Source organism: Phlebotomus papatasi, chromosome 3 (assembly GCF_024763615.1).
Source record: "Phlebotomus papatasi isolate M1 chromosome 3, Ppap_2.1, whole genome shotgun sequence".
Lineage (NCBI taxonomy): Eukaryota > Metazoa > Arthropoda > Insecta > Diptera > Psychodidae > Phlebotomus > Phlebotomus papatasi.
In genome coordinates, this window is record NC_077224.1 from 30,001,857 (window position 1) to 30,015,576 (window position 13,720).

The following is a 13,720-nucleotide window of genomic DNA, read 5'->3' on the forward strand; positions in this document are numbered from 1 at the left end:
CTAAAAGGCGTAGAAAAAATATTTTCACGCCTGTAAACATGGTAAAATTTCAAATCCGAAAACCCTAATATCTAAAAATCAATGAACATTGTTACGTCCTTGTATTGCTGGATGAGCAATTGTACATATTAAAAAAAAACAACAAACTGTTCTGTTAAACTTTTTGTATGTGTTATCTTAATATTGTTTAGCAAAAAAAAAACTTCAAATTTTGAATATTGAAATTTTATTTAACCCATTAAGATTAATGGTTATAATACAAAAAACAATAAAAAAAAATTTCATTACTATTGTTATTCTTCCGATACTACGGAAAAGAAGTTTGGATTTGGTTCTAAGACTAGTGAATTTACTTTACCCACCACCTTCGTCTATATAGGTTTACCTGGTTTACCTCGAGTTCTATGCCCCTGACTGATAACCCTTTACAATAGCTTATAAAGCTTTTCTGGGCAATTTAATGCCTACTATACGCCTTTACCATAGCAGCTGTGATTTCTCAACACAAAGAAGTAGGTCCTCGCGAAAGGCATAGTTCCTTTTTAGTTATTACTCTGATTAACCGCCACCGCTACCTTAATCATATGCTCATTACTTAAATTATATGATAGTTGAGGATTGAAAAGGAATAGCATTTAAAAGCGAAAATTTAGACACGAACTATTAATGTTCGCCTTTTTCAGCAAGCTGGAAATGTTTCCATATCTGCTATTTCACGTGGAATTCCGGACTCTGGACAGGATAAATTAAAAATTCTAATTAAAACTTCACCGATCTATTATTAAGCTATTTTCTCTATATTTTATATTTGCTATGTTTTGAAATATCGTTATTGGCCTTAATTTTATACTGGTACCTCTCTTGGGACTCATTCATAATTTTAGAGGATGATGAATGATATTTTTTTGATCCCGCGACTAGCATCTGAATTAAAATATTGTCTATCTTATTTGTATCCGAGGCTTACAATGGCCAAGTGCTAATGGGTTAAATAAAATTATACATATGAGAAATAAAATTTAAAAAAATAACAAAGCAAATGAAAAATATATCCATTGATTGAGTTCTTGATTATTTCAATTATTTTTAGCTTTATGCATATGCAATTAAATACTTAAAATATTTATGGGTTTTAATATTTAATTAAAATTCCATTTTTTGTTGTAATTTTTGCAGAAATGTCTGAATAATTTTTATCAACAATCGACTATAATTTATAACTCTTGCATTAGATGTGGAAATCTTTAACAGATTTTGATTTTATAAATAAATTTGGAACGTTTCACTATTTTTCACGTTCTCACAAATTTGTGTACTTCACCCAGTTATGAAAAGAATCATAAATAAATTTAAATTTTGTAATATAATATTTCTTGAGATTTTTGTATGTTATTTTCTATGCCTTAGGGTTAGAGAAAAGTAAAATTAACTACACTGTTGAAAACCATGTGTGATCCTAAATTGTATATAAAGGATTTTTGCGTAATGTTTCGTTTGTGTTGCAGCAGGTGATTAAAATAATATCTCATAATGTATTTACCTATCTCTTGTGATCTACGAAAGGTCTATGATAATTTCGCAATTTTAAGTTAATTTAAGTGTTGTTGTTTTTACTGATTAAATAAAGATTAATTTGAAATTCTTCGTTGGAGAAATTTCAGATCTGGGAAAATTGCCCAATCGGCAAATGTTGAAAATTGGCGCACTTTTACCAAACTAATACAAGCCTGAAATGGATTGTGTATTGGAGTTTTCTTTTATTTCACTGTATAAGTATGTCCATGGGAAAATCGACGCGCAAGCGTGGAAATTTTACTGAAATGTGGAGTTGAGGGAGAAGCAAATGGTATTTCCACATTGATTTGGGAACTTTTAACTGTGCGCTTCCTCCCCTTTTCCACTCTGTACATGTGTATGCGTTTATAAACTGTGTTGTTTGACTCGCGATAAGCCTACATATGTAAGAGGAAAAACTCCACCTCGATTGAGTGTGTGGAAAAACGATTTTTCCCAGTCATACAGTTGTTCAGTGTGCGGCGGACATTTCTATCGATTCCAGTGTTCCGTCGCTTCAAATTTTCAGCCTTTTCTGTGGCCAGATTTTAAACCTTTGCAATCAAGTGGGAAAATTGAAAATATATAGTTTTCTGTGCATTTATATCTATTAGACACAATCCAGGGACAACTCCGGAACATCATTGAAACATAGCAGCTGAGGTAGATTTTCTCCTAGAAAATTATTGGTGAAGTGGAGCGAGAGTGCTAAAAAGAAGTGAAAAATTATTTAAAAAAAAAAGTTGACTGGTGTGTCTTGAGGATGGGTGAAACGTGAAAAAGAGTGGATATAAAATAAAAATGATGTGAGAAGTGTGGAAAAAACGAATACAACTGAAGGCTTATTATAATAAAAATAGCTTTTAACAGTGGCTTTGCTCTCTCCGACTGTAAGAAAAGTATTGAGAAAAAAGCACTATACACAAGTGAGCAGATAAGGTTGATTTGTTCCCTCGACATATTTTCTCTCTCCTCATTTTTCCGTGATTCGAGAGTGTTGGAAAACCATCAATTGGGAATTGTGTTAATTTGACGACACAGAGTCTATGTGGAATTGTATTATTCACAAGAACTATTTTGCAAATGAATTACTAATTGCTTGAAAGATTTGTTGGACGACATCTTCTGGGTTCTCAGGACACTGCTATTTTCACTGGCCACTGTTTGTAATTTTCTTTCGCTGTTTCCTCTGAGAGATACAGCCATTGTTAGATATGTAATTTTTTTTTCAAAATTAACATCTAAACTAAACGTTATAAAAGCATTTTGTTGATGTGAAAAGCAAGTTGAAGGTAAAGGAGTGCGTGTGGAAATTATTAGGCCGTTTCACCAGATTCGCAGCAGAGAATGGGAAATTATTGCAGCACTGGAATTAATAAAAAGAACCTAGACAATGATTCAGAAAAATCAGAAGAGTAAGTAAATAGTGCTAAGCTCAGTGGTAAATATCAATTAATTTTTTTTGTAATTAGTCTAATTCACTTATAATGATCACATAAATATTTATATATTCTATTTAGTGTAGTAGTATATGCGTGTAGGGATCCTCAAGAAACCTTATGCACATATCGTAGAAATTCTACTAAAAAAAAGTGTCCAAAATCGTGATAAAAGTTGAAGATAAAAAATATGACTATATGTAGGGCATATCTCGTATATATATAGCAAAGAATTATTCCTATACACTTTTATGTTAAAGGAAAAATAATATTATAGTTATATAGTGTTAGAACTAGCTTCTCCCCAACTGTTAACCTCCCCTTCTCCCCGTAGGTATTTGAATCAACATATTACGTGTGTCTCGGAACGGTACCGATTTCTCCTAAGAGCGTTCCTAAGTGTTACCCTTTGAGTTTCCCCTTCGGGAGGGGCATCGCAGAGAGGATTAGTATTGAGTGATAGTTCACATTGGATCGTCGTAGGGATTAGATCGTTAGGAATGCTGAGGGTTCTGGAGAAACATGTGGCGGCCAAACCGCTCATCCAGGTGTTTGCCTTATGGGCTCTCAGATTCTTACAGATTCCCTGACAGATCTAACAATAGCACAGAACCAGTCCGATCTCAACAATTCCGCTTTTTTGCCTGACGATACTAGCAAATTTTCTTAATATTTTAAACTTTAAATTGAAATATCTCGAAGTACTCTGTTTATTGATCTTCAAGTGCTGTACTAAGATCGAGGGAGATGGTCTAGTTTGAGCCGTGAGATTAAATTGTTAAAAAAAAATTTTTAACATATTTCTAAGTGAAACTGGGTTTTAACATGATGTAATTTGGATATACAAAACAATTGTGGATCTAAATAAAATAATTGTTTATTTAGAAATCCATGTAGATATCTACGAAAAATCATATATCAATGTAGCACCACAGTTCAAAGTAGCCCCACCTCCCCCTATGTAAAATTCAAAAACATCTAAAAGCACGACATAGCGATTTTCGTGCTTAGTCGTTCTGCTAAATTATCGGTTTTCAAAGCTGTGTTCATTCCTATTCTCACCTATGGTCATGAGATTTGGGTAATCACCGAAAGTATAAAATCGTGAGTAGGGAAAAGTACTCTCCCTTAGAACGTTCATGCCTTCGAATAAAGTGATTTTTCTAAAATATTTTTCCTAAAACACTTACACATAATTATCACATAATTGTCAATAATTGATAATAAGGTAACTAATATTTAATAGAAATGTGTAAGTTTCTTAGAAAAAATTAAAGATAATTAACATTATTTGAAGGCATAAACGTTCAAATGGAGAGTACTTTCCCCTACAAGTTGCCGAGATGAAGCAGATCACTCGCCGAGATCGAGTCAGGAACGTCACCGTAAGGAGCAAAGAATCGAGAAATAACTTCTTCGGACTGAGAGATCACAACTTCGATAGTATGATACCATGAAAAAGAAAGATTCCCCAAAAAAATCTATTAAAGCCATTGTGAGGAGATCTCGACATAAGAGAAAACCTAGAACATGGTGGCTGAATCATATGTATGATCTATCTCTGGAGTGCCTTGAGTCCTTGAGATCGAAACCGAACGTCTTCCCAAAGTAGCGGAGGATCAACAGGCGTGGGCTGTTAAACTGAACTCGCGACCACAATAGGGATAAACGGTTGAAAATAATGATGATGATAATGAAAATTCTAATTATATAGTTACCCAAAATATTCCTATATAACCCTTTAAGGATGAATAGAACCCTGATGGTGTCCAAAAAACATTTTTCAGCTATATAGAAAGATAAATTTATCCTCCACAGTCTAAATTGTCTGAAAAATGTTTTTTTTTTTGTTTTTGAGACACCGGTATCAGATTCGTTCTTAAAGGGTTAAATTACTTGAATACTATATATATATATATATATATATATATATATATATATTATTAGACAGATATTTCGTTTGCAAATAAAACAATATTAAGAAAAAATTAGGGTACTAACTCTAAGTAGGTCTTGAAAGTACAGAGACGTGTATCTTTAGCCGAATTGTTTTTATTAAAACAGAAATACTTTTATGGTTTCTCTAAAGAATACCATCTTTATCGAATAAATTAGGAGATTTAAAATTTCATTTAAAAAGTGATGTTATTATTAAAGTTATTAAAGACAATAAAATTAATAAATTAATATGTAAATTTAATAATTTGCAAAATTCTTTTTAAAATTTTTAGCTTACTAATCTGTTATCATTTGTTTCCTTTGGTAATGTTGTTTATGAGCTTCGGACAAAGAACATTTTTGTGATAATATTTACTACGACGTGGTTTAAAGTTTTCGTTGATATATAGGTATTTACTTTTTGTTAATTTTACGTATATTCGAATATTTTCATTACATCCACCATATTAGAAAGAAAACAGTGTGTACCCATCACTTTAATTGAGCAATTGCATTTAAGAATGTAAGGAAAAGCATAACATGTATTTTTTCCGTAAAATAATTACTTCAATTGCCGCCTATTTGCCCATTTGTTTGCAAATTAATTTGAAAGAAATGCGAATGGGAAAATGTGAAAAATAAAAACAATTTTACTAGTTCATGCGAACAATTCTGTATTATCTAAATAATTTCTATTCATTTATTTACTTTGGGATGAAATTTTTTTTACTTTTCATATATAGATGTTTTGAACGAAAATCGTGTATATTTTGTTAAGTAATATTTTCTAAATAAACGGGAGACAGTGGATTTGAGAAAAAAATAAAGCACATATTTTCCCAAAATAGTCTATCTATTTATAATCCAATACATTTTATATTTACCACCCGTGCAAATTGTGTGCGGAGCGCCACAAAAAATATTTATTGAAATTCTCCACTAATGTAAAGACGATCGTAAAAATTAATAAACCCTTTTTCTCATTTAGTTCTCCGTCTTATCAATTGAACGACAAGAGGAAGAAGCAAAAGAAAAATGGCCAGAAGAAAGAGGCTCCTCTCGCAGATCCAGAGCCCATTTCAGACATATCGGTCAATGCTCAAAATACAGCAACTTCACCGAACAATGGTCAGGATTCTAAGATAGTCCAAAAAATATCCGGTGATGGCTTGACCACAGACAATGAGCCGCTGTCCGCCAGTCCACATACATTAACAGCCCCGTGTTCACTTCCCACCGTTACAAAATCACTTCCCACCAACTTGCAACCACTCCATGGGAAAATCTCGACCACACGGCGAACAGAAAAAGATAAGAAGATTATATTGTATGTTCTGGCACCTGATCAAGGTGAGTCCTCTCAGTTTGTTTTGTTAACAATTCACATGTTATTTCGTGACACATCCAATAAGGAAGAGACTAGACCGAAATATTATTTATAATAATAACATTATTAAAAAAAAACTTGTGTTATTGCGCCTGTAACTAATCACAATTTTGAAGATTTAAATATTCTTCATAGATAGACTTTACACAATAGAAAAATTTATGTCTATATTGAAGCAAATTCCGTACGCTTGTGTAGGAAAAACTCTTCAATATGGACATAAATTTCTCTAGTGTGTATACGCCATAAAATAATAATACATCTTCAAATTCAGAAATAGAAAACTTTAATGTTAACACTAGATACATATTTAATGGCCCCTACTCACCAGAGAAATTTATGCCCGTTTTGAAGCAAATTAAATATAGGAAAATATAGAGAAATATTAATTAACATATTTCGGGGCAAAACTATTAAACCTACAACAGAGACAGGGACACAAGTGTCCCAAAAAAAAATTTTAGTTATTTTTGTAACCCCAATTTTTGACGCTCTCGTCCTTAAAGGGTTGAATTTCAAAAAATTTAAAGAGTGGCAAGCTACTCTACTCTAGTATATTTATTTCTTATAGTAAATGTATTTTTGTGTGGAAAAAATTTATATATATGTTATGGGATACGAATAGTGAGAAGACAGGGTTATAAAGCTTTTGGTATCTCTTTTAAACGCATATTAAATTTATTCCCGATATCTTTAACTATTAAGATTTATTTTTTAATTTTTGAAGAGCTGCAATCTCTGCAATCTCGTTGCCAAAGTATTTGATATTCACTAAATTTTCAATAGTTTCATTTAATGCTGTCGGTGCCAAGAGTGATAATTTCTATCGGTGTGAAACTCTATTCATAATAGAATCAGAAAAGAAAAAAAAGAAAAAGAAAATATACATACAATTTTATTACTAAATTAAATACTAGTGGATTTTTAACGATGAAGACAAGTGAGCATTCACGATTAAAGGACTACCTCAAAATTTATATTAAATAAATTTTAATAAAAATCATTTTATTTTTATTGATAAATGATAGAGTGATTCTGTACAATGACATTTTATACTTTAATTTAATGCTATTATACATTATTTCAAGGAATTATTGAATATTAATCATTCGTAATTTAAAATTTTTACAATACACAGGAGCGAACTACAACCTCTGTCCTTTGCACAAAATCTATGATCTGCTGCGCCAAAAATGCGAAAGTCGAGGGTTTGAATTGCAGATTTCCAATTTGCATAATATAGATCAGTACTCAGAGTCAACGTTCTATTCTGATAAATTTTTCGAGGAAGGCCCTCTGGAGGCACGATGTGGTCATGCTCTCTCAGCTAACTGTCTTGCGGAAATTACACGACAGTCCAACAACAGCTACTTAATTCCAATTTTGTACCTGGGTAATGAACTGGGTACTCAGTTATTGCCACTAACCATCGAAAGTCAAGACTTTAGGTCTGTACTTAGCACTGTTGAAATGGAAAATCCAGAGAGTCGGGTACTGTTTGACAAGTGGTACAAAGAAGATATTACAGCTCAGCCATCCTGTTATCGTCTAGAAAGCATGCCTGACCAATCTGGCCGATCCGAAGAATGGAGTAGGCTTTTATTAGCAATGATCATAACATTCACAAAAGAGCTGAGAGATTCCTATTTAGCTTCTGTGGTTGAACAAGAAATTAACAACACTGTATTGTTTCGTCAAGAACTAGCCAAGCGATGTATTTGGATCCAGACCGCACAACCTTCACCGACAAATGGTAAAGGACCTCTAGAAACTGAGATTCTTCGTCGACTTGGAAAATTTGCTAATGACTTAAAGGTGTGTTATGTCATTCAAATTTACATTTGAAAAATATTCAAATTTTTTTCCTTATTCCTTTTTCCAGAGTCAGCTTCCTGACAGGCACATTCTGAAAACATTAAGCCAAGATCGTGTTGAGCAATCACTGACTCAGTTGGGAACACTCTTATCTGAAGAGATTGATGCTATTATTGAGGAACATAACATAAAATTCCAAATACCTTTCTGTACTTTTGGCGTTGATCGTAGATTATTTGCAGAGCTGGAAGATGTTAGTCAGCACTCGAAAATACTTGGCCAGTCATGTGCAGATTCAGTTGTACTTGATCGTGTTAAAAAATACATCCTCGAAGATTCCACCAAACCATTTATTATTTACGGAAAAACAGGATCTGGAAAAAGTGTCGTTACAGCTATGTTATCCCAGAATGTTCACACCTGGATTCCGGATTGTTGTTTAATCCTAAGATATGGAAAGTTGACTATGCGAAGCTCAACCTTGGAAGCTCTTTTGCAGTCCATTTGTTCCCAACTATCAGTGATAGTTAAGGATGGACCAGTGTTATGTCGCCATGTAAGTTTAAAATAGTATTTAAAATATTTTTAATGTGTAGCTTTATATGCCCCTTTTTAGGACGTGTCAACATACTCAAAAATAATCGAAGACTGCCTCAAGATAGCCACAAGCCGTATTATTATCATAATAGACTCTCTGGATATGTTATGGAATGGTGAAAATTTAGATTGGCTACCTGCAACTTTAAAAGAAAATGTTAAAATCATTTTAACTGTTACGACCAATGCTACTGATTTATCGAAATTATGTAAAGATAATAGTGATCACAGTGAATCTCTTATGTATGCTCTGAAAGACAAAATTCAGAGTGATGATAATTTTGTATTGTCATCTGCATTTACCGAAGCTCAGTGGATGGATGTATTAAATACGGGTGGAAGTGAATTTTATGCTGCCAATGGAGCTCTTCATTTGCCAAATGAATGGAAGTCCTGCGTCGAAAAAACACCCATTCAAGCTAAAGTAAGTTTTTCTAAAATAATAGGTAATATTTATAACAATTTCTTATTATGTATTTCTATAAAAGGCGATTTTCCAACAATATGCTATTATGAAATTAGGGAACTACCTAAACAAATATTTTATTAATTTTTCAAAAAAAAAAAATTAGTGTAACGTTTCGAATATTTCAATATTCCTAAAATATTTCAATATTACAATATTTCTAAAAAATGTTCAACGTGAAAAAGTATAACTTAGTAATTAATTATTATTCAGTAACGTTATGTCTTGGACATATTTCCGACTTAAGCCGAGAGACGCTTTAACGCAATTATAATCAAAATATTCATCAGATTACATTTCAATTAACCCCTTCTGGATCGGGTCTGACCGGGGGCTAAAGTTATTTTAACCGAAGGCTTTAAGGCCCAGCTATAACATATTAAAATTTGAACACAATCGTTACCATAGGGGCAGTGCAATTTATGAAACAAAAAAGGGGGTTTTCAAAATGGCAGAAGAAAGGGTGTGGATGGGGGGGGGGGGGCAATGCACCTACTTTCAATTTTCACCCAATATACCGATAAACTTGACCGAAAACTGTAAGTCGATATATTTCTTGGTTTGGGAGTTATTAAGTTCAGAAAGCGGTCGGACGATGGATGGACGAATGGATGGCCGAAATGCCGGGAGAGGTTTTAAGCCTCCCACATTCGTTCATTCATTTTGATCAAAAAGATACGACACACATTCTAGTAAAGTTTAGGGTCGATTGGAGGATATGAGATTTTGTGTTGATTAGTTATGATGATTTTGTGATGATAAATGAGATTGTTAAAATCTCGACTAATAATTTATGAACTATTTTATTGGGTGAGATTCTTAATAGTCTCACTCAATTTCTAAGGTAAATCATAACTGTAACCTGTAATATGTTTTTCAAAGATCCTTTGGTGGCTAGCGTGGCTCGGTGTAAAATCTCTGAAGAATACTTCACTGGATTTTGTAACAAATGAAGTATTTGAGCAACTAGAAAAGAGATTCACTAAGAGGACCACAAATCATATCATTTCCCTTATAATTGCCTCGCCACATGGGATAATGGAGACAGAGATAATGGAACTGATTGGAGATAAGTTAGAAAAAAGTCATGGTTCACCTGCACAACTCTGGTTGAGCTTCTCCTGGTTTATGGGACCACTTTTGCGTCACAGTAACAATGTTAGTATTATGGATAGGTTGATCTTAAAGATCGCCAAGGAGAGATATCGTACAGAAATTCAAGCAGCCCACAGTATACTTTATGATTACTATACTGCACGAGATTCTACTTATGTGAGTTCTTCAGGCAAAATAAAATGGTAATTTAATTAAATTAAATATTATACAGGCATACATAATAATTTAGAAAATCTGTTTTTCTTTCAGTTTAAATATGAGGAAATATATGAATTTGCCTTACCATGCGTATCAAAAGGATCCTTCGGGTTTTGCCAACTCCTTGTATCTTACAGACTTATCATGGATTTACAATAAGATAAAGTGCACTGGATGCGTTCACATGTTATCAGATATTGCTCTCTCTTCCGATAAAAAAGCCGATCACCTCAATATTCTTGAAAAATTTCTTCGTGATCATTTTACAGCTCTTAATTACGACGTGCAGCAATTCTATTCACTTTTGAAAGCGGATCTAAAAGCATCAGATAGTGCAGATCCCAGAGTAGTATCGTGGAGAAAGACCTTAAGTGAAATTGATGTTATTTGTTTGGAAATTGTTAAAGAAATTGAGCTTAAAAGTGAATCATCTAACGATGCTGCTAATGCTGCTCTTAAATGTGACTCGATCATTAATTTAGGTGGTAAAGGATATTTCGTGGCTTCCATTAGGACAGAAAAAGAAGAAATTTGTATCTGGGACGTGGAAAGGTACATTTGAAAATTCTTTTTGACTTTATATATAGTTTGTTTAAATTTTGTATGTTGACAACTGTATAGATGCTGTCGAGTTAGAACTTTCACGGGAATCCCTCAGCCATCGGCAATTTGTCCAGTTGGAGATTATGGAGCAGCCGTTCTCTGTCGTAGAGAAATAAAAGTTTTGGATCTAGACAATGGATGTTTCAAGGTATCATTTATTAAGTTCAGTTTCAGTTTTCTCTCAGTTTTAAGCTTACAACCTCTGTTTTTAGGTAACACTTAAAGGCGTGATGAACCAGAAAATGCCTTATTTCGGACTTCATGACTCGAAACATTTAGTGTGTCTTTCACGTAATCGGATGTACGTGAATCTCATGAATCTTGAATCTGGCGATTGTGTGACAACATTCAAAGCTGGTGAAGATAGATTCCTTAATTCTCTTCTCATTTCTGGGGACGGAAGGTAATTGAAATGATGAGAATTCTGAATTTTTATTTACGATAACATAATATATTTCTTTTTTTTTTAGGATATTAGTATGTGGAGACGAGACACAGAAGCCTTTTCCTCTTCTAGTGTGGCACCTTTCTCAGAGGAAACTACTCTACGACTTACGGATTCCTCACCATGATTTCATTACCAGCCTCTCTGCCATAACATATGAAGGTTCCTACGTATGCGTAGTAGCAAATGAGCTTGCAGAACCTGCTCCTAATTTTATTGTTGTATACGACCTCCAGAGTGGTACATTGTTCAAAAAATGGAAACCATCGTGCAACACAGAATCATTAGCTATTTCCCAGACAATGACTTGTGTTATTGCTGGACTGGAGGATGCAAGGATTTTTGTTTGGGATCTTGTCACAGGTTTGTTCAGTCAAATTATTTATGCTGATCTGTTTATAACATGATTTTATTATTTAAGGCAATTGCAAACTAACTTTAATGGGTCACAATGCTCCAGTAACTTTCCTAAAATTGGATCCAACCGGAAAAATTCTCCTTTCGGGTGACAAAGAAGGCAGGGATCCTTCAATCCGAATATGGGATCTCGATACAGGTACTTATCTTCATAATTGTTTGTTTTCGATTTAACTTTGAAATATTTCTTGTAGGTTCATCTCTTGCTGTTTTCACTCCATCGCACAAGATATCAACATGTGAAATTTTGAGTGACGGGAAATATGTGGTGATTGCTTTAGAAAATCAAGAGGATCTTATAACACTCAGTCTTAAGAAATTGAATGAAGATTTAAACATTTCTAGTAAGATTATATATGGTAAAGAAGAAAATGAGGGTAAAACGTTTGATCTTCAAAAACAGTAATTTAACAAAAAATCCTTTTGTCTCTTTGTGTAAATATAATTAATAAAAAAGATACACGAGTTAAAAATTATCATAATAATTAAAATTAATTTTAATATAGATGAAAAATCCGAATTATTTATTGACGACCAAATATTTATTGTTTAATGACTATTCTCTCATAAATGATCGTGAAGTGAGAGAAATATCGTTGTTGTGAAAGTATATTAAACTACTGCTTAGGTCGATTTTCCGTCGATAGATGATACACATTATAAAATTGGGAAAATAAATAAATATTTAAAATTGTAAATTTCTTGTGAAAATTTGAGTTGAATGAAAATTATGTGAAAAGATTCGGATAACAATTTCTTGGAAATGCTCGTGGCAAAAAATTAAAAATAGTAAACATTAATCAAACACGATAGAATATTAATTATTAAAAAATAAATAAATGTGTGGTCGTCCTGCTAGATACTTGTGAAATATGACAGTGAAGAAATAAAGAGTTATTATACAAATTGCTAATAGAAATTTAATAAAAAGTCAAGACAGTAAACAAACAACTAGAATATAATTTAAAGTATTTGCTTATATATTAAAATTGACATAAAATTTTCAAATTAGAATATTTAACGTTGGTAATATTACTATTGCGTTTTATGACTAAACATTTTTTTCTACAGACTGTTTTAAAATTTTTCTGGCTGATCTACAAAAAGTATTCTCCTATTTTTCCAGTAACAGATTAAAAATATTTTAAATCACTTTTGTAAATCAAATTAAAACCATATCTACATAAATCACATTTTTCTAGTTATTTAAAGTGAATAAAAGTCTGGAAGAATAAATATTTAGACATAAAATTCAGCACTTCATATAAAAAAAAATAAGATGCCAAAATTTGCCATGAGAAATATTAAAAATATATATATATTAAATAAAAATGATATAATATATTACAAGTCACATGAGATAAGAGGTGGTATCTTAGACAGGATTTTTTTCAAAATAATTGTAGTAAAATTACTCACAATTTATTTTAAAACGCTCACTATGTGCTCTAAAGATTATGCAACTCCATAAAATATATCTAAAGGTAACATTCAAATTAAAAAAAAATAATAGTAAACATAATTTTACTCATCTGGAATGAGATAAGGCAGGTCCTTTTTTTGGAAACATAAAACACACAAATATTCATATAGAAAACACAAAAGAAAACTGTATTGCATTTTTGGACTTACAAAATTATTGTGCAATAAAATGTAATTAAAAATGTTTTAGTCTTTAATTCTTTATTCCAAAATTCCGAATAATTTATTGTTATTACATCAGAACCTCCGCCCCATTAAATTTC

The 13,720-nt window shown here is 32.3% G+C and overlaps 1 protein-coding gene across 1 annotated transcript; it reads left to right on the forward strand.

Annotated features, from left to right (window-relative positions):
- The first annotated feature begins 1,897 nt into the window (after positions 1-1,897).
- Positions 1,898-13,641, forward strand: LOC129807522 (uncharacterized). The gene is made up of 12 exons (XM_055856850.1): positions 1,898-2,969; positions 5,920-6,281; positions 7,457-8,133; positions 8,201-8,689; positions 8,750-9,154; positions 10,079-10,494; positions 10,562-11,062; positions 11,132-11,261; positions 11,326-11,516; positions 11,584-11,921; positions 11,980-12,114; positions 12,170-13,641. Exons 1-12 carry the CDS (start codon positions 2,902-2,904, stop codon positions 12,379-12,381), a joined length of 3,924 nt encoding a protein of 1,307 aa, XP_055712825.1. The 5' UTR covers positions 1,898-2,901; the 3' UTR covers positions 12,382-13,641.
- The last annotated feature ends 79 nt before the right edge of the window (positions 13,642-13,720 follow it).